The sequence below is a fragment of the Panthera tigris genome, chromosome A2, assembly GCF_018350195.1.
Source record: "Panthera tigris isolate Pti1 chromosome A2, P.tigris_Pti1_mat1.1, whole genome shotgun sequence".
In the NCBI taxonomy this organism is placed as follows: Eukaryota; Metazoa; Chordata; class Mammalia; order Carnivora; family Felidae; genus Panthera; species Panthera tigris.
Genome location: NC_056661.1, coordinates 153603934 through 153626271, shown reverse-complemented (window position 1 = coordinate 153626271; position 22338 = coordinate 153603934). Strand labels below are relative to the sequence as shown.

The window sequence follows — 22338 nt, the reverse complement described above, 5'->3', positions numbered from 1 at the left end:
TGACCATCTAATCCATAAATTGATTTTAAGTTCCTCTTGAGCATATATTTTAGTCTGAGCTTTCTTTTGAGAACTTAAGTCCTATGTCTACTGTGCATGGATGGAAAGCAGCATTTCCTAAAATCATTCCGAAATAAGTCTACTTCCTGCCCACCATACACTTATACTCAGAGGAAGCCTGACTTCTACTGATCTGGTGTAACCTCTTGCCTTGGTAGAACTTATACTTCTATTCAAGTCTGTTAGAAATAAAGGATGATATCAACTTGTCTGTGTTCCTCCCTCCACTTCAGTGAGGTGGTAAGCCTTTCACATTGAAGTTGGTCATTTGCAGACTCTAGGAAAGCTATGCATTGCTGCTCATGCGGGTCTTTCTGAAGGGGTTGTTTAAATTTGTTTTTTAATGTTTTATTTATTTTTGAGAGAGAGAGAGAGAGAGAGTATGAGCAGGAGAGGGGCAGAGAGAGAGGGAGACATAGAATCCACAAAGCAGGCTCCAGGCTCTGAGCTGTCAGCACAGAGCCTGACATGAGGCTCAAACCTATAAACCACAAGATCATGACCTGAGCCAAAGTCAGACTGAACCACCCAGGCGCCCCCCCCCCACCCAGGGGGGGTTTAAACATGGAAATAAGGCTGTAGGTCACAGCCTTTGCTGTTCAGAGAATGCTTATGAAAGGGAGAAGTGGAACCGCTCCCATGAGTTAGTCTAGCGTCCAGTGGCAGCTTTGGAATTCACATGAGCCCCATTGTTTTGTCGTAGACAGGGGCTGACAAGCAAGTAAACGTATTAACATACTGTATGTGTGCAGTTCTGTGTTTTCATGGTAGTTTTGTTACTGGGGATATTGAAGGGTGTGTATGATAACTTGCCAAAGACCACACAGCAAATATGCTGGATAGAACCAGAAACAGAGCTTTAGCGAACTGATCTCTATAAACTCGGCCTATTTCCAGGTGAGGGACAAGGATGACTAAAATGACAAATTGTCCTTTTGTACAGAAAAAGGAATCAGGGGCGCCTGGCTGGCCCAGTTGGTAGAGCATGCAGCTCTTGATCTCAGGGTTGTGAGGTCAAGCCCTACATTGGGCCTGGAGACTACTTAAGAAACAAAAACAAAAAACAAAGGAAGAGGAATCATCTTTAAGAAGAACAGCTCTCAGGGGTGCCTGGGTGGCTCAGTCGGTTAAGCAACTGACTTCGGCTCAGGTCATGATCTCATGGATTGTGGGTTCGAGCCCCGCATCCGGCTCTGTGCTGACAGCTCAGAGCCTGGAGCCTGCTTTGGATTCTGTGTCTCCCTCTCTCTCTGCCCCTCCCCCACTTGTGCGCGCGCGCTCTCTCTCTCTCTCAAAAAATAAATAAAATATAAAAAGAAAAAGAAGAACAGCTCTCAGGGGCGCCTGGGTGGTTCATTCGGTTAAGTGTATAACTTCAGCTCAGGTCATGGTCTCATGGTTCATGGGTTCGAGCCCCACATCGGGCTGTCTGCCGTCAGCTTGGAGTCAGCTTCAGATCTTCTGTCTCCCTCTCTCTCTGCCGCTGTCCTGCACACACTCTCCCCCCCGCCCCCGCCATCTCAAAAATAAACATTAAAAAAAAAGGAACACCTCTCAGAATCTCTGAAGAAAGGTATATCATTAAATATGACTACAGTCACACTTTGTAACAAACCAGAGTAGCTTAAAGCAGCAATCATTTATTCTTCCAGACCTGCAGGTCGCCCGGGGCTCAGCTCAGCTCATCTCCCCTTTCCCCCCACCCCTAGGCTCACTCTTGTGTTGTGGGTAGGCCGGGGGTTGGCTGACCTGGGCTGCCTGGTCTCTGCTGTAGGCTGCAAGGCTTGGGTTGGGGCTGGCTCACATGTCTGTCATCCTCCTTGGACAGCGAGCTGGCTTGTGCAGTTCTCCAGCAGTTCCCGTGGCTGTGGCAGAAGCCCCAGAAGGCCGCGGAGACACGTAAGGCAGCCTTCCTGAGGCCTAGGCTTAGACCTGGCACGCTGTCACTTCTGCCTCAGAATTCTTCATCCTTTTGTTATTACCACCTAGCCAGAGTTCTAAGATTTTTTTTTTTCCTTTGGGGCACCCGGGCAACTCACTCGATTGAATGTCCGACTTGGGCTCAGGTCGTGATCTTGTGGTTTGTGAGTCTGAGCCCCGTGTCAGGCTCTGTGCTGACAGCTCAGAGCCTGGAGCCTGCTTCACATCCTGTGTCTCCCTCTCTCTGCCCCTCCCTCTCTTGCACTCTCTCTGTCTCAAAAATAAATAAACATTAAAAAATTAAAAAAATTAAAGATTTTTTCCTCCTTCATTGCCTCCCCTCATAAAATTCTTTTTAATTTTTTGTCATATTATTTTTTTTATTGTGCTAAAATATACATAACATAGAAGTTACTATTTTAGCCATTTTTTAAGATTTTATTTTTTTTAATTTTTTTTTTTTTTAATGTTTATTTTTGAGAGAGACAGAGAGAGACCAAGCATGAGCAGGGGAAGGGCAGAGAGAGAGACACACACACGGAATCCAAAGCAGGCTCCAGGCTCTGAGCTGTCAGCACAGAGCTCAACGTGAGGCTCGAACTCACAAACCCGGAGATCATGACCTGAGCCAAAGTCGGATGCTTAACTGACTGAGCCACCCAGACGCCCCTTAAGATTTTATGTTTAAGTAATCTCTATACCCAATGTGGGGTTTGAACTTACAACCCCAAGATCAAGACTCTCTTGCTCTACCGACTGAGCCAGCCAGGCGCCCCTATTTTAGCCATTTTAAGTGTGCAGTTGATTAGCATTATGTTCATTCACATTGTGTGCAACTATCACCATCATCCGTCTCCAGAATTTTTTTACAATCCTGAATTAAAATTCTGCACCCATTCAACACTAACCTCCCCGTTCCCTTCTCTCCCCAGCCCCTGGCACCCACCATTCCACTTTCTGTCTGTGTGAGTCTGACTACTCCAGGATCTCATGTAAATGAAGTCATATATTTATCCTGTTGTGACTGACTTCTATCACGTTAGCATATGTCCTCAAGCTTTATCCATATTGGAGCATATGTCAGAATTTCCTTCCTTTTTAAGGCTGAATAACAGTCTATTGCTTGTATATATCACATTTTCTTTATCTGTTTATCCATAGATGGACATTTGTGTTGTTCCCACCTTTTAGATATTGTGAATTATGCTAACCTGAAAATGGCCATTCAGATGTCTGAGTCCCTGCTTTCAAATTTTGGGAATACATACCCTTTTAAGTGTGAAATTCCTGGATGGTAGGGTAATTCTATATTTAATTTTTTGAGGAACTGCCACACGTACAATCTTTTTAATTTTAATAAGAAATTTTATTTAACCCATATATCTAAAATACTAGTATTTCAGCACTTCATCAATATAGTCATTGATATTTTACATTCTTAATTCTGTATTTTGAAATCTACTGAGTGTTTTTACATTTATAACACACATCTCAGTTCAGACTAGCCATATTTCAAGAGTTCAATACCTACACGTGATATTATTATAAATGGGTTTTTTAAGTTAATTTGTTTATTTTGAGAGAAAGAAAAGGAGAGAGTGAGTAGGGGAGGAACAGAGAGGGGGAGAGAGAATCCCAAGCAGGCTCCATGTTGTCAGCACAGAGCCCGATGCAGGGCTCAATCTCACAAACTGTGAGGTCAAGATCTGAGCCAAAATCACGAGTTCCATGCTTGGGGCACCTGGGTGGCTCATTCGGTTAAGCATCAGGCTCGGGTCATGATCTCACGGTTAGTAAGTTCGAGCCCTGCATCGAGTTCTCTGCTCTCTCTGCTGTCAGCACAGAGCCCACTTCGGATTTTCTGTCTCCCTCTCTCTCTGTCCCCCTCCTCAAAAATAAATAAACATGAAAAAAAAGAGAGAGAGATGGGGCACCTGGGTATCTCAGCCGGTTAAGCATCAGGTCATGATCTCACAGCTCCTGTCTTCAATACTTGCGTCGGGCTCTGTGCTGATAGCTCAGAGCCTGAAGCCTGCTTCGGATTCTGTGTCTCCCTCTCTCTGCCCCCCCCCCATTTGTGTTCTCTCTCTCTCTCTCTCTCTAAATAAAAAAAATGCTCAACTGACTGAGCCACCCAGGTACCCCTATAAATGGCATTTTTATTAAAACTCTTTGATCCACAACTAGATTATGGAAGGTCTTACATTTAGACCTTTTAGAATAACAGTTTTATTGAGATGAAGTTTGTAAACCATAAAATTCACCCTTTAGCACATCCACACAGTTGTGTAATTATCACCACAATTATAGGACATTTTTATCAGCATTTTTATAGAAACCCCTATACCCATTAGGAGTCACTTTCTACTTCCAGAAAGCAGTCTGCTTTCCGTCTCTATGGATTTGTCTCTTCTGGAGTTTTTATCCAAATGGAATCATACAAGAAGTAGCCTTTTGTGACTCGGGTCTTTGACTTAGCCTAGTATTTTCAAGGTTCGTCCCTGCTAGAGTATGAATCAGTATCTCATTCCCTGTAGTGGCTGATTATGGCATATAATGGAACATCACATTGTGTTTATCCACTCTTCAGCTGATGGACATTTAGGTTATTTCCCCTTTTTGGCTACAATGAATAATACTTTTTTTTATATATTTTTTTAATGTCTATTCATCTTTGAGAGACAGAGAGAGAGCATGAGCGGGGAAGGGGCAGAGAGAGGGAGACACAGAATCCGAAGCAGTCTCTGGGCTCTGAGCTGTCAGCACAGAGCCCGACGTGGGGCTCAAACTCACGAACCATGAGATCATGACCTGAGCCAAAGTCGGAGGCTCAACTGACTGAGCCACCCAGGTGCCCCTGCTGTGACCATTAATGTGCCAATTTTTGTGTGGACGTATGTTTTCATGTCTGTTGGGTAAATGTCTAGAAATGTAATTGCTAAGTCATATGGTAACACTGTGTTTAACCTTTTAAGGTACTGCCAGACTGTTTAGCTATTTTACATTCCCACCATCAGTGCATGAGGGTTCCAATGTCTCCACTTCCTTGCCAACACTTACTATTGTCCGTCTTTTGGTTATAGCCCTCCTAATGGGTGTTAAGTGGAATCTTATTGTGGCTTGTGTTTGCATTTCCCTAATGGCTACCCCCAGAGAAACTTTAAATCCACAGATATACTGTATATCTTTTTATGTACTGTCGCCCCTTAAAAGGCTACAAACCATTATAGTATCTAAGTTTTTTTCATCACCACCCCCAAGAACCAATTTTTATCCCCTTAGGGACAATATCGCTCCCATTAAAAATGCATATGTTAGCCCAGTAAGTTACATGTCCAAACCCAAAGTCAAGCGGGTCAAGGAACTTCACCCCTTTGGTGGAAAGAACTGCAAAGGCACAAGGCAGAGGGAGGGGTACACAGAAAGGAGATTTGGGACAAAACCGTATGGGGTGAAAGACGCTTAAAGTTTGGCCTGATGAGGACAGCAGGGCTTCCCCATAATTCTTCAGTCACTGTGGTGGGCCCACTTCATCGAGAACAGAGCAATACCTTGGCACCCTGACATCAGGATAGCTAAGCTGCTTTGGTGACCCTTGCAGATCTTGGATGAGGTGGAAAAGCGACGAGGCATCTCTCCTGCCCTGGTACAGCCCCTCATGAGGAGTGTCATGGAGGCCCCTTTCCCAGCACTGGGCAAGACCATCGTCGTCAAGAACTTCTTGCCAGGATCAGGAACTGAGGTAAGCCATCAGATTCCTATTGTCTCCTAGAGGAGACAATGGCCCAGACAGCCAAGTCCCAGTAAACCAAGCAAGGGGCTGGCTTTCAGTGGTCTGTCTCATCACCTGATGTCACATTCAGGTGCATGTAAAATCCACCCCAAGTCCTGTCTATCCATTCGAGGATTCATTCCCAGACAGCATCCCCAGAACTATGTCATGGCAGTATATGGTGTTTCTTTGCATGACCTTGGCCCCACAGATTAGGGACCTGTATTGAACATCCTTAGCTACTCTTAATAGCCCATTACACTCATAGATAGCATTTGAACCCATTTATGTTTTTGGTCTCCGTCACCTCTATAACTTCATATTGTAAGATAGATTATTTTCAGGGAAGACAAGTTCAGGTACTACTTTTTTTTCACCTGTCTAGGACTTTGAGGCATGTTCCCCTCCTTGGCTGGGTTGGGATTGAATGCAGGATTTTGTTTTTCTCCTTCCCATTCCTTTTATATGGCTCTGTGGACATCAGAAGGTACATCCCATCCAGCCTGAGTATCTATTTATTTCCAAAAGCCCTTGAAAAAGCGAAGTCACCTCTGGAGACAGGGGAGGGGAGGATGGGGAGGGGAGGATGGGAAGGGGATATTCTGCCACAACTCATTTTCCCAGAGCAGAGAGAAGCATTCTCCCTGTTGCTGGAGAGTCTTGCACTGTCCTATACCAGGTATAGGCGACTTGGCCATAAGGATATTAACATTAACGTGCCCCACTGTGTGGGCAACACCGGGCAGGCATGGTGCTCAGAGTAAAACACTGGTCTCTGCTCACTGTGAAGGAGTCAGCTATTAAAAGAGAAAAACAGGAACGCCTGGGTGGCTCAGTCAGTTACACGTCCGACTTTGGCTCAGGTCATGATCTCATGGTTTGTGAGTTTGAGCCTCGCGTCGGGCTCTGCACTGACCGCTCGGAGCCTGGAGCCTGCTTCAGAATCTGTATCTCCCTCTCTCTCTGCCGAACCCCACTCGTGTGCGCTCCTTCTGTCTGTCTCTCTCTCTCAAAAATAAATAAACATTTTAAAAAAAGAAATAAAAAGAAGAAGAAAAGCACACACAGGAGTAGTGACTTGAGATGAATTTGGGAACATTTCAACAAGTACAGAATGAGAAACTATGCCCACTGAACATACAAGCTGTAAGACACATCATAGGGAAGGGACTGGTATGGGGTTGGGCTCACTGAGAAATGCCTTCTAGAGGAGGTGAGTCTTGAAAGTGTTGCTTGGATCTTTTGGTCCTTCTCCGTGAGCCCATGACTCCATTCCAGCAGGTAAAATTCCCTTGTGAGGCAGACACTTCCCTGTGGGACTCTAAGTGATGGGATAGCAACAGTCATGGCACTTCCAGGGAGGGGCGTGGTCCACATATGTCATCGCCAGCCAGAGCCACCAGCCATTTTGGGTCAAGGGCCATTGATTCTGCCACCCTATGTCCCCACCTCCATCCGAACTGTCCTCACGCTCAACTGTGACAGAGTCATTTCCAAGTGTACCTGCTCCCCAGTCTCCTAGGATCTTTCTTTTCCCCAGTCGCCTTTTCTTCCTTGTTTCCTTTGCCTTTTCCCCTGCCAGTGGGTGCCCCCTACTGAGGACCTCAGAGCCCCCGGCCTGTGGTGCGGCCCCTCCTCACGGCTGCTCCTGTTCCCCGGCAGGTGATTGAACTGTGCCGCCCGCTGGACTCCCGGCTCGAACACGTAGACTTTGAGTCTCTCTTCTCCTCTCTCAGCGTCCGCCACCTGCTCTGTGTTTTTGCCTCCCTGCTTCTGGAAAGGAGGGTCATCTTCATCGCAGACAAGCTCAGGTACCAACCGTGGCCTCTCCTACTAAAGTGTCTGAATGACAGTCGGTCTCGGGCTGGCTGGCACGTGTAGGGCAGGTGATTGTCGGGGACTGCCAAGGAAGCACCCTGAGGGAAGAGTGCGGGTCAGTGGGCAGCGAGGAGTGGAGATCTGTAAGGCACAGCGGTTCTGAAACACCGGGTAAGCCCACGCCTCCCTACACACTTACCTGGTTTGCAGCCTGCCTTCCACCCGTTCCACTGTGTGCTGGGCGCTCTGCCGTGTGCTGGGGGACCGACGGTTCTAGAACTGAGCAGACCACCCAGTACTGTGTTGTAAAGGCTTCCCAGAGCAGTGTGTTCTAGACAGGAGGAAGGCCCTCCTCCTCAGAGGAAGCCAGTTCTGGCTGAGTCCTAAGACTAACAGCAAGTAGAAAGCACATTCCGGGCGAAAGGAGCAAGGCAAGGAGGCCGGAGGCCAAGCGTGACACCTTCAGGAACTGCAAAGCCGTTGGCTGCAGCTGAGCCCAGAGAGGAAGGCCCAGGAGGAGGCAGGGAGCCAAGGTTCACAGACGGCTGCAGGGTTGTGCTAGAGCACAGATGTATCCCAAAGACGCCCCCTCCTCTCAGTGCTAAAATAAATTACACAGAGTCACACACACCTGCTCGCTGCTTGGTAGGATGCCCCCCACGTCCTATGGGTCACACTCAGTGATTTGCAAAGCCCACGTCACAAAGCAAGGAAGAGCCAGAAGGAGATACAGGTAGGGATTCGAGTTAATTCTAAACTAGGAAGAAAAAAAAAAGAATTCCTGGCATTTTCCTCCTTTCAAAATACCGAATCAGAGCCTTCTTTGCTTTGGAGCTGAGGGCACAGCGGCACGGGCAGTGAGTGAAACTCCACGAGGGGCTGAGATGTGGGACCCAGTCAGAGATGGGCCAGCCAACCAGTGAAAGCAGATGAGGCCAACCGAGGAGTCCATCTGGAGAGAAGAAATGCCAAAAACACAAAAATTAAAGAACCGTGGTTTGCAGAGGAAATCTGACTCCCAAGTCTGGAAAACAAAAGGGAGGAAGAGGAACAGGGAAAGAGGAATGGCAAGGACAGAAGGTATGAACGTGGAGTTCATCAGGAATGTGGTAGGAAATGGAATCCAGTCCTCTCCTCCCGCGCCAGCCCATCTGGTCATCTTGGTGATGCTCCTCTCTGGATAGCAGCCACTTGGCTATTCCCAGCCCGATCCCACCCTGGCCTTTAGCGAGCTATTCACTTTTACTGTCGTGGTTATTGCACTCCCTGTGCACTGGGGTCCGCTCAGGAAGCGGGCCGGCACTCCGCTGGGCGCGGGCAGCTCTCCAAGCTCGCTGGGCACTGGGGAGTTCAGACGGGAGAGTTCTCAAGGTTGGGGCTCTGGGAGCTGAGGAGGAGTAATAACCCTTCAGTGGCCAGGGTCGGATTTCATGGACATTCTAGTAGCTGTCTGTATTCTCTGGAAGCCCCGCTCTGTCCCCCAGAAGTAGAATTCTCAGGCTCGGCCGTGGGGGAGGGGAGAGTGGGGAATCTCAGAAAGGCCTAGGCTAGAAGCGATTGCCAGCCAAGTAAACGTGCTGCCCACCAGGATTGGAGATGGAGCCAGACAGTCCCCTGAGGAGCTTGCTTCTGGGCTGAAGATGTTAGGCTCAGGAAGGTCCAGCCTGAGAAAATCCAGGCTGATGGGCATGGCTGGAGAGGAGTGTGCCCTCCCCAGGCTTCCTCCCGGGCAGAGGAGAACACAAAATATCATCTGTGTTTCTTGTCAAAGTACGATGCAAGAGAGGAGGTGAGAACAGAGAGGGTCAAAGACAAATGCATCCCTGAAGGGCAACAGAGTGGATGTGTCAGGCTTAGGGGACCAAGACAGCTGGAAGGGCTCAGGACAGAGATCTCTGGGAGGAGACCACCACCTCGCCCTCCCACCCCCTCCCTGGACACATTTCTGGGTTGATGGGTTAAAGCCCCTCCCACAGAACTGCTGTAAGGAGACAAAGGAAAGAGAAGGAGCCCCATGGCTGTAAATGGACCCTGCCCAGTGGCTGCATCTTGTTAGTTCTACCATCCCCTCCCCTCCTGCTCTGGGCAGCTTTGTGGGGAAGACAGGTCACCAATGTGGTCAGACTGGAGGCATTTGGAGTGTCCCCAGCTTCCATGATGCCTGGTATTCTGCCGGTAGAGACTGAGTCCCTTGGACAAGCAAACACCCGTGAGAGGGGAGAGGGGTAAGATGGCAACTGTGGATGCTGCAGGGACATGGAGAACGTTGGTGCTGTCCTTGGGTCCAGGGCTGGGCCACAGTGCAGCTAACTGCTGTGTGTGTGTATGGAAAGTATCTTAATTACATTTTTAAACCCTTCATGGCCTTCAGACTTGCAGCCCATCTCTCATCACACAGGACGTGGGGCCTAGGGGTGTCCCCCCCACCCCCCGCCCCCAGGAGAGAGGAAGCCTGAACATCCTCCACTGTTGGCCTTGGGTCTCCTCATTTATGAAACAAGGGCTTGTCTGCACCCAGGTCCCTTGTCATTCTGACCTGCTTGGGCTCCCATGTGATGTTGGCCCCAAAGGCAACCCGTACTTTTCCTGTTACAAATGGCTCACAGTGTTCTCTCTCTTACCCAATAACTTATGTTTCTATCCAACACGAGTTCCATGCAGACCTGAAGAGGTGGAAAAATAAATAAATAAAGGCCCACAGAGCTGAGGCTGGAAAAGAAGGAAACACAGCAGGCGGGAGCCAGAGGACAGTAACAACAGGCAACCGTTAGGAGCCCTGGAATGTTGCCTCTGGGCCAGGCTCTTGGAAGGGTTTGACCTGTATTCTTTCAGGCTCCTGACACCTCAATCATAGCTTCTATTATTAGAAAACTAAGAAGCACACAGAGGTTAAGACACTTTGCTCAAGCAAGCCAGAGGTTAGTGGAAGAGCTGGGACACAGGCAGCCTGGCTCCAGAGAAAATGAGAAGGAAGGAGGAGGAGCTGGCCTCATTTGGTCGGGGGGGGGGGGTGGGGGGGTTAGGGTGCAGGGCGGCCATGCCTGTGACCCCACCTACAGAAATCTATAAGGAAAGTCTTTTTTTTTTTTTTTTTACATTTATTTATTTTTGAGAGAGAGCACAAGTGGGGGAGGGGCAGAGAGAGGAGACACAGAATCCGGAGCAGGCTCCAGGCTCCGAGCTGTCAGCACAGAGCCCGACGCGGGGCTCGAACTCACAGACCGTGAGATCATGACCTGAGCCTAAGTCAGACACTTAACCGACTGAGCCACCCAGACGCCCCCATAAGGAAAGTCTTTTTAAAAACATGCCATTAAGACCCCCTTTGTGCTTGGCAGTTAGGCTAGAATTGTCTACGGAAGAAGCTGAGACTTCTGTGGTTTTCTCCCCAGGCCCTCCCTCTCTTATGGCCTTCATCTGGGGCCTGGAAAGGCAGGTGGGTCCAGATGACCCCCACACTCTCTCCTAGCTCTGAAACTCCCGGCTGCACGGTCAGAGTGCTCTGGGCCTCCTGGGACTGTGCTCCTTTGTGCCTTGCCCTCCCAGTGACCCTGGCCCAGAACCTGCTAAGGGCCCCATTCCTGACCCAGGACTCCCCTCCTCAGGCATCCTGTGCTTTCCAAAGCGTCCCCGGGGATGACCACCTCGTGTGTCCAGCTGTGCCGTGGGGGAGGGATCATCTAATTTCTGCAGGACCTCTCCAGCTCAAGTGCTGCCTGACTCTGTGAACACGCTGATGAGGGAAGGTCAGCACTGCCAGCCCACATCTCCCTGCCCTCGGTAGGCTTTCTCCTCTCCCACGTTGATCTGTTCAGTAGAAATCACCTGGGAAGCCTGTCCCAGCTACTTGGCGTCTGCGATTCTAATCCTAGACACCTCAGAGCTGGTGTGATGCCGAAATAACTGTGTGCTCATTGAATGCCCCTCTTAACATCACTTGGGTTAAAGACAAATACACACCATGTTGTGGGTCCTCTCCAGGATTCCCAGGCCTCTGACCTAGACTGTGCCCAAAGCTGGGGCCCTCTGCACCTCCTTTTACAGCTTAAACGGTCTACTTCTGGAGGCCTCAGTTTTGGGTTTCTCGGTTGTGACCCCTTCCCTAACAGGCCAGCTAAGCCTGGGACATCGCTGGGATGCCTGGCTGACTCAGTCAGTGGAGCATGTGACTCTTGATCATTAGGGTTGTAAGTTCGACCCCCACACTGGGTGTAGAAATTACTTAAAAATAAAATCGTGGGGCGTTTCAGTGGCTCAGTCCATTGAGTGTCCCGACTTGATTTGTCTCGGGTCTTGATTCCAGGGTTGTGGGATCATGCCCCACATCAGGTAGGCTCTGTGCTGAGCTCTGTCTCTTTCTCTCTCTCTCTCTCTCTCTCTCTCTCTCTCTCTCTCTCTCTAAAATAAGAAATAAAATAGGGATACCCCAGTGGCTCAGCATTTAAGCGTCCAGCGTCAGCTCAGGTCATGATCTCACGGATCCTGAGTTTGAGCCCTGCATCGGGCTCTGCTGACAGCTCAGAGCCTGGACCCTGCTTCGGATTCTGTGTCTCCCTCTCTCCCCGCCCCTCTCATGCTCCTGCTCTGTCTCCCTCTCTCCCCGCCCCTCTCATGCTCCTGCTCTGTCTCAAAAAATTTTGTTTTAATAAATAATAAATTCTTTTTAAAAAAGAAAAAAGTGACATAGCTAGTGATCAAAGCACAGAAACTCCACCGAAGAACATCACACGTGTGACGCTGCTGCGTGAAAAAGCCAGAAGCCATGTTGTCCTCTCCGTCCTGCTCTGCTTCCCAGCTGTCCCTCCAGGACCAATCTGTGTGCACCTAAAGCTGCCTGATTTACGGGCAAAGAGCCATAAGGAACTGAAGGGTTCTCTGGCCAGGCCATGACAGACTAGGGCTTGGGGGACAGTGGCTGGCTGCAAGTTGTGTGACCTGGGAAGGTGCAGGAAGAGAGCCTCCCGCATAAGCTCCTGTGGCGGGAGGTGGGGTGGGGGGGCTTTCCTCCTCCTCACTGGGCAAAGTACTCCCCCCCCCCCCCACCGCTGCGCATGCTCCCATTTCCAGCCCTGTCCAGCCAGACGTTGAAGCAAGCCTCCCGTTCTCCTGATTCCTCCCAAACCTTGTGACACCGCAGAACAGCGCATGAGAGCAGGACATGCCACAAGCTCCGGGAGTGGCCGCGTGGCTTCCCAGGGTGGACGGGGGCCTGCATTAGGCCCGTAGTCATTCCGCCATTCCCTCCCCTGCCACACAGCGTTCTCAGTCTTCATTGCCGGGGAGTCTGCGCACTGCAGGCGGAAATAGCAGGGACTTGTGGCAAATGCTGAATGAGTTATGGAAGAGTTTTAAGTCGAGCCAAAAATCTATCAAACTTAGAATAACATTTTTGCTCCGTTTCATCTTCAGGGTGGACCCTGAGTGTTTCTTAAGGCCCTGTCAAGCCGAAGTTTTGACAGATGGAAAGGAAAGAATGCTGTTGTGATGGCTTGTTCTGTTGTCATAGCAACCCAGCTAAATATTTGCTCATACCCCTTTCTTCATTGCCCCGATGGTAAACATTTTGTTTTTTAGTTTATTAATTTCAATTCCCAAAGTTTTGACTACATCTACAGACCAGGCTGAATAGTGAAGTCAGAGCTGCACATAAACAAATCTGTACAAAAGTTTTAGATGGGACAGATTTTTAACATTTAAGAAATTCACTTTTATCTTTCTGGAGTCCATGAAGGCTAGAAGCCAAGGGACTGTTGGCTGATGATAAGTAGGATCAGGTGGTCAAATCTTGACACATACCGGAGTTTGCGCCTTGCCTTCCACACCTGGGTAACTACACAGATAAGTTCGTAGGTGGCTGTGCATTTTCATCCTTTTGTGTGCTCCTGTCCGTTCATTGTTTCATCGGTTTCTGTAAGCCTAAGTCCTCTGTCCTGCCTAGAACCAGTTGTGCTCAGCAATGCTTACCGTCTGTCTGAGACAAGGTTGGGTTTGTGAGCCTGCCCTCTCTAGGCAATGAGCTTGCCTGAGGCCGACCTGAAGTTTTGGTAGCTGCCCCCTTGGTGGCCTGGCATCCAAAATAGTACTTCATGGGGCACCTGGGTGGCTCAGCCAGTTGAACATCGACTTCGACTCAGGTCATGATCTCACAGTTTGTGGGTTTGGGCCCCGTGTCGGGCTCTGTGCTGACAGCTCGGAGCCTGGAGCCTGGAGCCTGCTTCGGATTCTGTGTCTCCTGTTCTCTCTGTCTCTCTCAAAAATAAATAAGCTTAAAAAAATTCAAACTACTACTTCAGGGGGCACCTTGGATGGCTGAAGCTCGAGTCATGATCTCGCAGTTCGTGGGTTCAGGCCCCACATCGGGCTCGTTGCTGTCAGCACAGAGCCCCCTTTGGATCCTCTGTCTCCCTCTCTCTGCCCCTGCCCTACTTGCACTCTCTCCCTCTCAAAAGTAAATAAACACTAAAAAGAAAAAAAAGTAGAACAAAACAAAAACAAGATACTATTTCAGAGGTCCTCAGCGTGGCTGACAGAGGTACATACATTTAAATCAGCAAAATTCTATGAAAAATACAGTGCTAGTAACATAATGACATCAGTCTGATTAAATATGAAGGGTCAACTACCTATGTTTGCATATGAACACCAAAGATGACATGCGGAGCCGGATTAAGAGACTAGCATAACCACAAATTGTCTTCTACTCCAAACCCATCTCAGGGTCACATGCTCTCAGGCGTGCTTGCTTTGTGTTACCGCCTTTTTTGGAACTTACTGCCAGGACTCAAAACCTCTCCACTGCTTTTGTCTGTTAGTTCACTGTTGCTGTTCTGTCCTATCTCCGTTAACGAGCCCTAGAATTGTCTTCCGATGACCAGGTGTAGTTCTTTTCAATTTCCAGCTCTTCCCAGTTCCTGGCTTTCTCTCGTAGATTTGTAGTTTGTAAACATTTTGCTGGAAGGAGTTTAGAAATTATCTAGTCCATTTACTTATTTGATAGATGAGGAAGTTCAGGGCTTTTACCTGAGAGCATACGGGGAGTAGCAGACCCAGTTGGCCCAGTTTTCTTGAGGCCCAGCCTATGTTGTTGTTGTTGTTGTTTTTTAATTCAGCTACACGTCACTTCCAGGTTTACAAGTACGGCAATGGAAATATAGCAGCCAGTGCCATCCATCTCCCACTAGGTCTCCCCAGGCACCAGAGCAGACCGAAGTTCGCCTTTCACTCCAGTTCCTGGGAATGATGCACCAGGAGAGATGCCTTGCTTGGGATACTAACAGATGCTGATGGGTCATTCCTGAAATTCCTGGGGAGTCTGTCTAACTCAGGAAACTCATTGTTGACTTTTCTGGCACCATTTTACAGGAGGCTCTGTGCTCTGTTCTTTCTGGTTCCCAGATGAGCTGAAAGGTTGCTGAACATAGTAAGCCCACATTGTGGCACAGGGGCTTGGTCGCACCCCCGTCCAGGAGAACTTGAGCGCGCACAGGCGCATCCCAGTGGCTCTGGGCTAATGCTTCAACCCTCGTGAAGCACTGCCAAGTAGCAAAGCATTCTGGGACCTGGCCCTTCTCCCCTGTGCCCATCTTTAAACCCTGTGGCCCAGCCAACCTCGCACGTGGGCATCATCTCCCTCCCCTGCTTTTGTACAAATTGATCCCAGATGCAGGCTGGTGTTCCTTTCCTCCACCCCCACGTAACACAAGCCAGCTGGGAGGGCTCTCTTCCTAGGACTTCCTCCAAAAACCCTGCCTCTCCTCCAACCAGCAGGCCGCTCAGGGAGGGCATGTGACGAGCTTGCTTGAAAAGTCATCCCCTGTGTCCCCCAAACCAAAACCTGTTCTTTCCATATTCCTAAGAGACCATCCCCCACCCCCATGGAGACTCACCTTCACGAGTCTGAGAATAAAATGTCATTATGGCTTGCAGCAGAGACCGAGGAAAGCACAAGCGACACTCAGAATAATCCCTTCTTTCCTCCTCTACCACTTATTTTGGGGGAAGAGTTGTCACTGTACTCTTGGCAGAATTTGACCTTTCCTTCCAGTATTTCAAGAGGGGGAGGTGTATTTTTGTCCTTTGGGGCTTTTTTTTGTTGTTCTGTTTTGTTTTGTTTTTAGCGTGTTGGTGTGGGCTAGCGAGCAAGAGGAATGAGACACTCCTCAGCCCTGCCCACCTGTTGTCGTGAGCACACCGGGCCCCCTTTGCGCCTGCCCGGAGGTGCTAATGATAACCAGGTGCAGAAACATTGGGCTCCAGCTGCAACAGCACATCAGATGATTTGAAAACAAACAGAAACCACTTGTTCGGAGAAACGGCAGTGGCAGCGCCTACCTACATGGCCAACGGGGTCCCCGGCTGAGTTGTCATCGTGGGTCCCCTTCAGAATTGAATTCTGGTGACCTTTAGGTCAGTGCATTCCAGCCGCAAGAGTGAATTTGATCTTCCTCAGTAACACGTATCCCCCCCACTGTATGTGTGAGGCTAGCGCTGGCACTGCTTATCGTGTTTCCTAACCGGTTCCAACTGCCTTCCTTGTGCAGCCGGTGCACACTCCCCGCAGCTGAACGGGGGCTTGCCTGACCTCCGGGGGCCTCGCCCACTTAGGGTTCCCCTAGGAGCCACAGGGAGCTCTAGCAGCAGAGAGAAGCGAGCCACCGATCGCGCTTTCTCCTTCCAACCATGAGGCCACAAGAAAGCAAAAGGGCAGAAGGCCTTTTCTTTGACTTGGGAAAAAAAAGTTAAACTGATTTGTTTTTCTATTGCAGTGATTGAGAAAACCACAAAAGGCTTCTCTCTGTGCCTCTTCAGGCCTCCATTCCTCTCTCGGGATCTCTTCACTTCCTCCGGGCCCCGGGCGCCGCCTTGCTCCCCACCCTGAATTCAGAGGTCAACCTCAGCCTAGGTTTCTTTAGCTATAGAATTCCAAAGGAGGGACGCCTGGCTGGCTCTGTCGGTGGAGCAAAGGACTCTTGACCTCAGGGTTGTGAGTTCAAGCCTCACGTTGGACATAAAGCTTACTTAAAAAAAAAAAAAAAATCAAAAGATGAATTCTATCTCTAAGGTGGCTCCAGGTTTAAACTTATGTGATTTTACAACTTCCCTGGGGTCAAAAGTGCTTAAACCACAACTCTAAAATGTAAATGAACTCTTCGGCGTGAGCATTGCATTTTTATTTTCCGGTAGCAAGTGGAAAGTGAGAGCCTCAGAGATGGCTGAGGTGGACCCCGCCAGACAGCACCCTCCGTGGGGACCTGCCACTCTCCCTCCAAGTTCTGTTTAGGAGCTCACAACAAATGTGCTGTAAAAAGAGACAGGTTTCATACATGAGGCTTCATTCAGGGAATTCTTTCCTACAGTCTCCTTTAAGGTCCCTCTAGTCCCTTGGGAGTGAAAGCCAACCTCCCGGTAAAAAATGGAACATACCAGAATTCCAGTTGAACCATCTCTGTCCACCTGCCTCCAACCTCCAGTTCTTCAGTCCAAGTCATTGGCTTCAGACCCTTTTTATTACAGACCATGATGAGAAATGCATTTCACGTCCAGACCCAATGCCAATACCACATACATACACACAGATAGTTACACCTGAAACGCATTGCAACACACTGTCTCTTGTCTCTTCTTTCTGTTGTGTGTGTGTGTGTGGTTTTTTTTTTAATGTTTATCATTTTTGAGAGAGAGACAGAGCATGAGCAGGGGAGGGGCAGAGAGAGGGAGACACAGAATCCGAAGCAGGGTCCAGGCTCCCAGCTGTGAGCACAGAGCCCGATGTGGGGCTCGAACTCACCAGCCATGACATCACGACCTGAGCCGAAGTCCGACGCCCAACCAACTGAGCCACCCAGGTGCCCCTTTTTTGTTGTTTTTAATGCTGATCACAACCCACTAAAATTATTTCAGGACCCAATGATGGGCTGCAAAGTATAGTCTGAAAAAATCCACTCTACACTTAACTATCCACCTTTATTTTTTAACGTTCTTCTCGTTTTCTTGGCTGTTTCTCACAACTATAGTACGTGAGCAGATCACCTTTGTAGACTGGTCACACACAGAGTAGTCCTAAAACTAAAGAAATTTAGAACAGAGTAAATTCAACACATTCGTGATCAAGAAAATTAAACACAAATGGTGTGCAACTCACTGAAAGTATAAACATTCCTGGTATCTCAGAGAAAGTGATGCCTTAGGAAAATGCTTCTCTGCTTTGAGAGAAGATTTTTTGGAAGACAGAAGTCACCCCAAACCACTGGCTGAATGATTGCTGTTATTCTCCTTGGTATAAGTCCTGACTTAATTATTCTGGGTCACTGTTACTCAAGAGGGTATTACATACTTTGTATATACCTCACTCTTACAAAGAAGGTATTATAGTGATAAGAAGGAAATCTTGGGGTGGCATCTTTCTCATTTTGGGGGTGATAATTTGGAAGAAGAGACTAGGACCACATATCAGGGCAACATGGGGTGCTACTAAGAAGCATTTCATGACCCCAGGGAGTGTTCAGAGAGTGATGGTTTGCGAAGACAGGGAACAGGAAGGTCAGAGGGCTCATGCTGATAAATGAACAAGATTCAGCATTACTCTGGTTCAAGGGGCCCCGAGTGCAGATGGGATGGAAAAGAGGGCTGGTATGTATTTTAAGGATGTTCAGGGAGTGCCACATTCATAGGAACTCCCTTAGAAAGTAAGTGATTTTTTTTTCGCTATTTTTTTATTGTGGTAAACCATAGATAACAGAAGGTTTACTTTTCAAGTACACAGATCAGTGGCAGTAAGTATATTCACAGTGTTTGCAACCATCAACACTGCCCATTTCCAGAGGCAGCAACTGCCTGTTCTCCCTCCCCCAGCCCCTGGTAACCTCTGTTCTATTCTGTCCCTGTGAATTTGCCTATTCTGAGTCCCTCATGTAAGTGGAATCATCCAGTATTTGTCTTTTTCTGTCTGGGTATTTCACTTGCTAGCCAATATCTTTTCTCCTTAAGGAAGCCAAAGTTAAGTGATTCCACTCAAATGGGCTTGGGAAAGTCTTATGACCATGACATTACATACCTCATTCTGTTGCACTTTGCAGATACTGTGTTTTTTTACAAGTTGAAGGTTTGTGGCAACCTGCTTCAAGCAAGTTTATCAACACCACTTTTCTACCAGCATTTGCTTGCTTTGTGTCTCTGTGTGACACTTTGGTAATGTCTCACAATATTTTTCATTATCATTATATTTGTTATGGTCATCTGTGATTGGTGATTTATGACTCACTGGAAGCTCAGATGATGGTTAGCATTTTTTAGCAACAAACTTTTTTAATTGAAATCTATACACTTTATAGACATAATACTATTGCACATTTGCATACTGTATACTATGAACATAATTTTTATATGCACCGGAAAACAAAAAAAATCATTTGACTCCCTGTCCCAAACATATTTGCTTGATTGTGGGGGTGTGGAACAGAACCCACAGTATCTCCAAGGTATGCATGCCTTTATAGGTGCCTGACATCCCTGGGAACCCAGTAAGGAGGCATTCATCTATCCAGGACTCTGCTTCCTAAACAGAACTCAGCTGAAAACTGAGCTGAGCTGAAAACATTAAAAAGGTGGCCTAACAAATCAAATGCTGGTTATAGGGCTTGTGGCCTGAGAAGGATGCTGTATACTCCAGGGAGAACCATGGGCCCTCGCTATTATTCTATTCTTACATTACACATATTTCTAACAAGCTTCTGACGTTTTGAATCCCATGGCATACTAGGATGTGAACAGCGAGGGTCTGACCCCAGCAGGCTCACCAGCAACAAGAAACTGCCCAGAAGAAGGGAAAGTCAGCTCTTGCCCACCCTGGGAGGCTGCCAGGCATCACCATCTGTGGCACAGTGGGGCTGATATTCCAGATGACAGCCCGGGGTAATCCACCCATTCATCCAGCAGACCAGGCATGAACTCAAGCTCCACACAGAGCACTGGGGACGGTGATCAGTGGAGCTCAGGGCTTGCCGATAAAGGCTACACCATGATCATTATTCTTTAAGAGAGAATGTTGTGTTTTGTTATTAAGTTTTAAATTCTGGGTAAGGGGTAACTGACTGCATATGAGTTTCTTGCTTACAAGGAGAGCCTCACAGTTGACGGTTGCCATGTAAATGCCAGAGGAGCCACCCTGTTTGCCCTGATGGCACCTAGGTATCCGTGCTTGGCTGAGCGAATGTGCGGAAGGGAACGAAGAAGCAGCTAGTGTTAGAATATAAAAGTGTCTTCAGTAAGAGAAATCAGTGAGCATCCATGAGAAAAGAGGCTTTCGTTGTTTTGGAAGGATATGGGGAAGAGGGGTGAAAGTGAATGATGTGGTCAAGATCTTACAAGAATGTAGCTCATGGGGCGCCTGGGTGGCTCAGTAGGTTCAGCGTCCAACTTCAGCTCAGGTCATGATCTCAGGGCTCATGGATTCGAGCTCCGCGTTGGGCTCTGTGCTGACAGCTCAGAGCCTGGAGCCTGCTTCGGATTCTTTGTCTCCCTCTCTCTCTCTGTACCTCCCTGCTCATGCTCTGTCTCTCAAAAATAAACATTTAAAAAATAATAAAATATAAAAGAATGTAGCTTGCATGTGAAGGGACACTAGCAAAAGTTAGCTGAGGCATTCAATCTGTCCTTCTGGCTGTGTGTCCAAGCCTCACACAGGCTCCATGTGCCTGATATACTCTGCGTTAGGACTGTGTTACGTGATGTTCCTGCTTACGCACGTGACGCCCTTTCTGACCAACACGCCTTCGGGGAGGAGTGCCCACATTTGTCTCCAGCCTCCTCCATGGCGGCCGCCCACCCTCTGAGCCTGAGCAGGCCGTGTCTGGAGCTTTCCCTGAATCTGCACCTTCTCCCCTTCTCTCCCTTCCACTGCAGCACGCTGTCCAAGTGCGGCCACGCAATGGTGGCCGCCATCTACCCGTTCACCTGGCAGCACACCTACATCCCCGTGCTGCCCCCCACCATGATCGACATCGTGTGCTCGCCAACCCCCTTCCTCATCGGGCTGCTCACCAGCTCGCTGCCACTGCTCAGGGAGCTGCCGCTGGAAGAGGTGAGCTCTGGGGGCATCGCTGTTCCCTCCCGAGGGTGCCCGAGGTAGAGGGGAGGTGTTGGCTAAGGCACTGTAGGCACGCAGGGAATGGGGGACCCCATGGCTTTGTCTGTTAGATCCACGCCCCCCACTCCAGTCCGCCTCAGTGGACCCTCAGTAGCCGCAAGTTCAGTTCTCTCCTCTAAATGAACCTACTGGCCTGAGAAGGGCAGACATCTACAACTTAACCACATGTTAAAATGTTTCATCCAGAAGTAGCCATCTACCCTAACCTCCCCTCCCTTGCACTCCCCAAAACTGGGAGGTGGGCAGGGAGCACACAAGAGCTAACTGGAATTTATATTTGGACTAATACCAAAGTTGACAGATTGTGCGAACAGGTCCTTTTTCATATCAGTTAAAGAGACAACAACCAAAATGTTTTTAATCATCCAGTTCTGGGTTTTCAGGCTTGCACCCAAGCAGGGAATGTCCTACCTGGCATTTCTGTGGGTATTTAGCCCCAGTTCCTTCCTCTAAATAATCAATCACTGTCCTGTGTCCTGAGCTCCCAGCACTCAGGGAACCAGAGGGGCCTAACTGATACTACTCACTTCCAAACCCCCGGGGGAACGCCTGTCCCTGAAATTCACCCCGGGGCCCCAGACGTGGCTCTTCTAATTGCCCAGGTAGCCTGAAGCCCCATTAAGTATTCACCAGCACACGTAGCTCTTTGGGTGTAAGTTTCTGAACTGCAAGGAGCTTGTCTGGGTACTGTGTGATCCCTGAAATGGCTCAGTTCAACCCCAGAAGGAGGAATGGGAGGGCTCCCTCAGCTCCTGGGCACAGTCTCTGGGATGATTAGAGCCTGTGTTTCCAGCTGTTGGTGAGAACATGGTGGCCATGCAGGCCCATGCTCTTCATCATAGCCAGTGTGGCCCATGCCGAGGCCCAAGTGAGGGCCTCACTCCCCGGGTCACGTAAGCAGAGGCCAGCATTTTCCTGACCTGTGCTCTAGGCGCCTCACTTGCCTCACGCAACACCTGGCCCACCTGGCCCGGGTCCCAGTCCCCAGTCCCTGTTTACGGAGACAAGGGGAAGGTGCCTACCCTAAAAGCTTTGACTGATGAAAGCCCAGCACCTGCAGCTTGATTTATTCTCCAGCTGGATCCACTCCTCTGGGTTTCTATCTTCTTGTCCCATTCAGAGAAAGGACAAGGCCACCTGGGTAGCTGAGAGGAGAGAGCGAACTGGGAGTGGGGGGTGGCAGCGTCGAATGGAATGGAAGCAAGGGGGGGCCCGGGGGGCCTGTAGCATCTTTTGCCCACCCCAGTAACCTGCACACTAAAAATCTGTCCCAAAGGCTCTGCCTTAGCCAGCGTGGGAACGGGACAGGGAGTCCAATCTGTGGCATACACATGTCCCAGCTGTGGTTTCAGTGTTGAAAGCATGCGATTTTGGAAAGCCTTTCCCCACCCCCTACCTCCCCTCTTCATCACTTGTGGCTACAGTGGCAACGTCGGGAAACCACAAATGGGCCACTCTATCCCCCACCCCAGCTGCTTGTCGGGATGCCAAGAAGGAAGAAGGCTAAGAGTCTGTCACTACATCCCAGAAGCCCTGGTGACAGTAATCGTCCCTTTTCTTCATCTTGCAGGTCCTTGTGGTTGACCTGGTCAACAATCGGTTCCTCAGACAGGTGAGTAAAAAG

The 22338-nt window shown here is 48.9% G+C and overlaps 1 protein-coding gene and 1 long non-coding RNA gene across 6 annotated transcripts in view; one reads left to right on the top strand and one right to left on the bottom strand.

Moving 5' to 3' along the window:
* The window catches only part of DENND2A (DENN domain containing 2A), a 102340-nt gene that overhangs the window by 69438 nt on the left and 10564 nt on the right, over positions 1-22338 (top strand). For all 5 annotated transcript variants that reach the window (XM_042973692.1, XM_042973683.1, XM_042973680.1 and 2 more), the window contains 4 exons: positions 5582-5722; positions 7415-7563; positions 20471-20648; positions 22285-22326. In XM_042973692.1, coding sequence (XP_042829626.1) covers positions 5582-5722; positions 7415-7563; positions 20471-20648; positions 22285-22326 — 510 coding nt within the window. The remainder of the gene's footprint in view (positions 1-5581; positions 5723-7414; positions 7564-20470; positions 20649-22284; positions 22327-22338) is intronic.
* LOC122235234 lies at positions 7524-12763 on the bottom strand. Its single transcript, XR_006213345.1, has 3 exons — positions 12693-12763; positions 10192-10233; positions 7524-8522 (listed from the first exon to the last, which is right to left on the bottom strand). It is a non-coding gene; the product is annotated as an uncharacterized LOC122235234 (long non-coding RNA).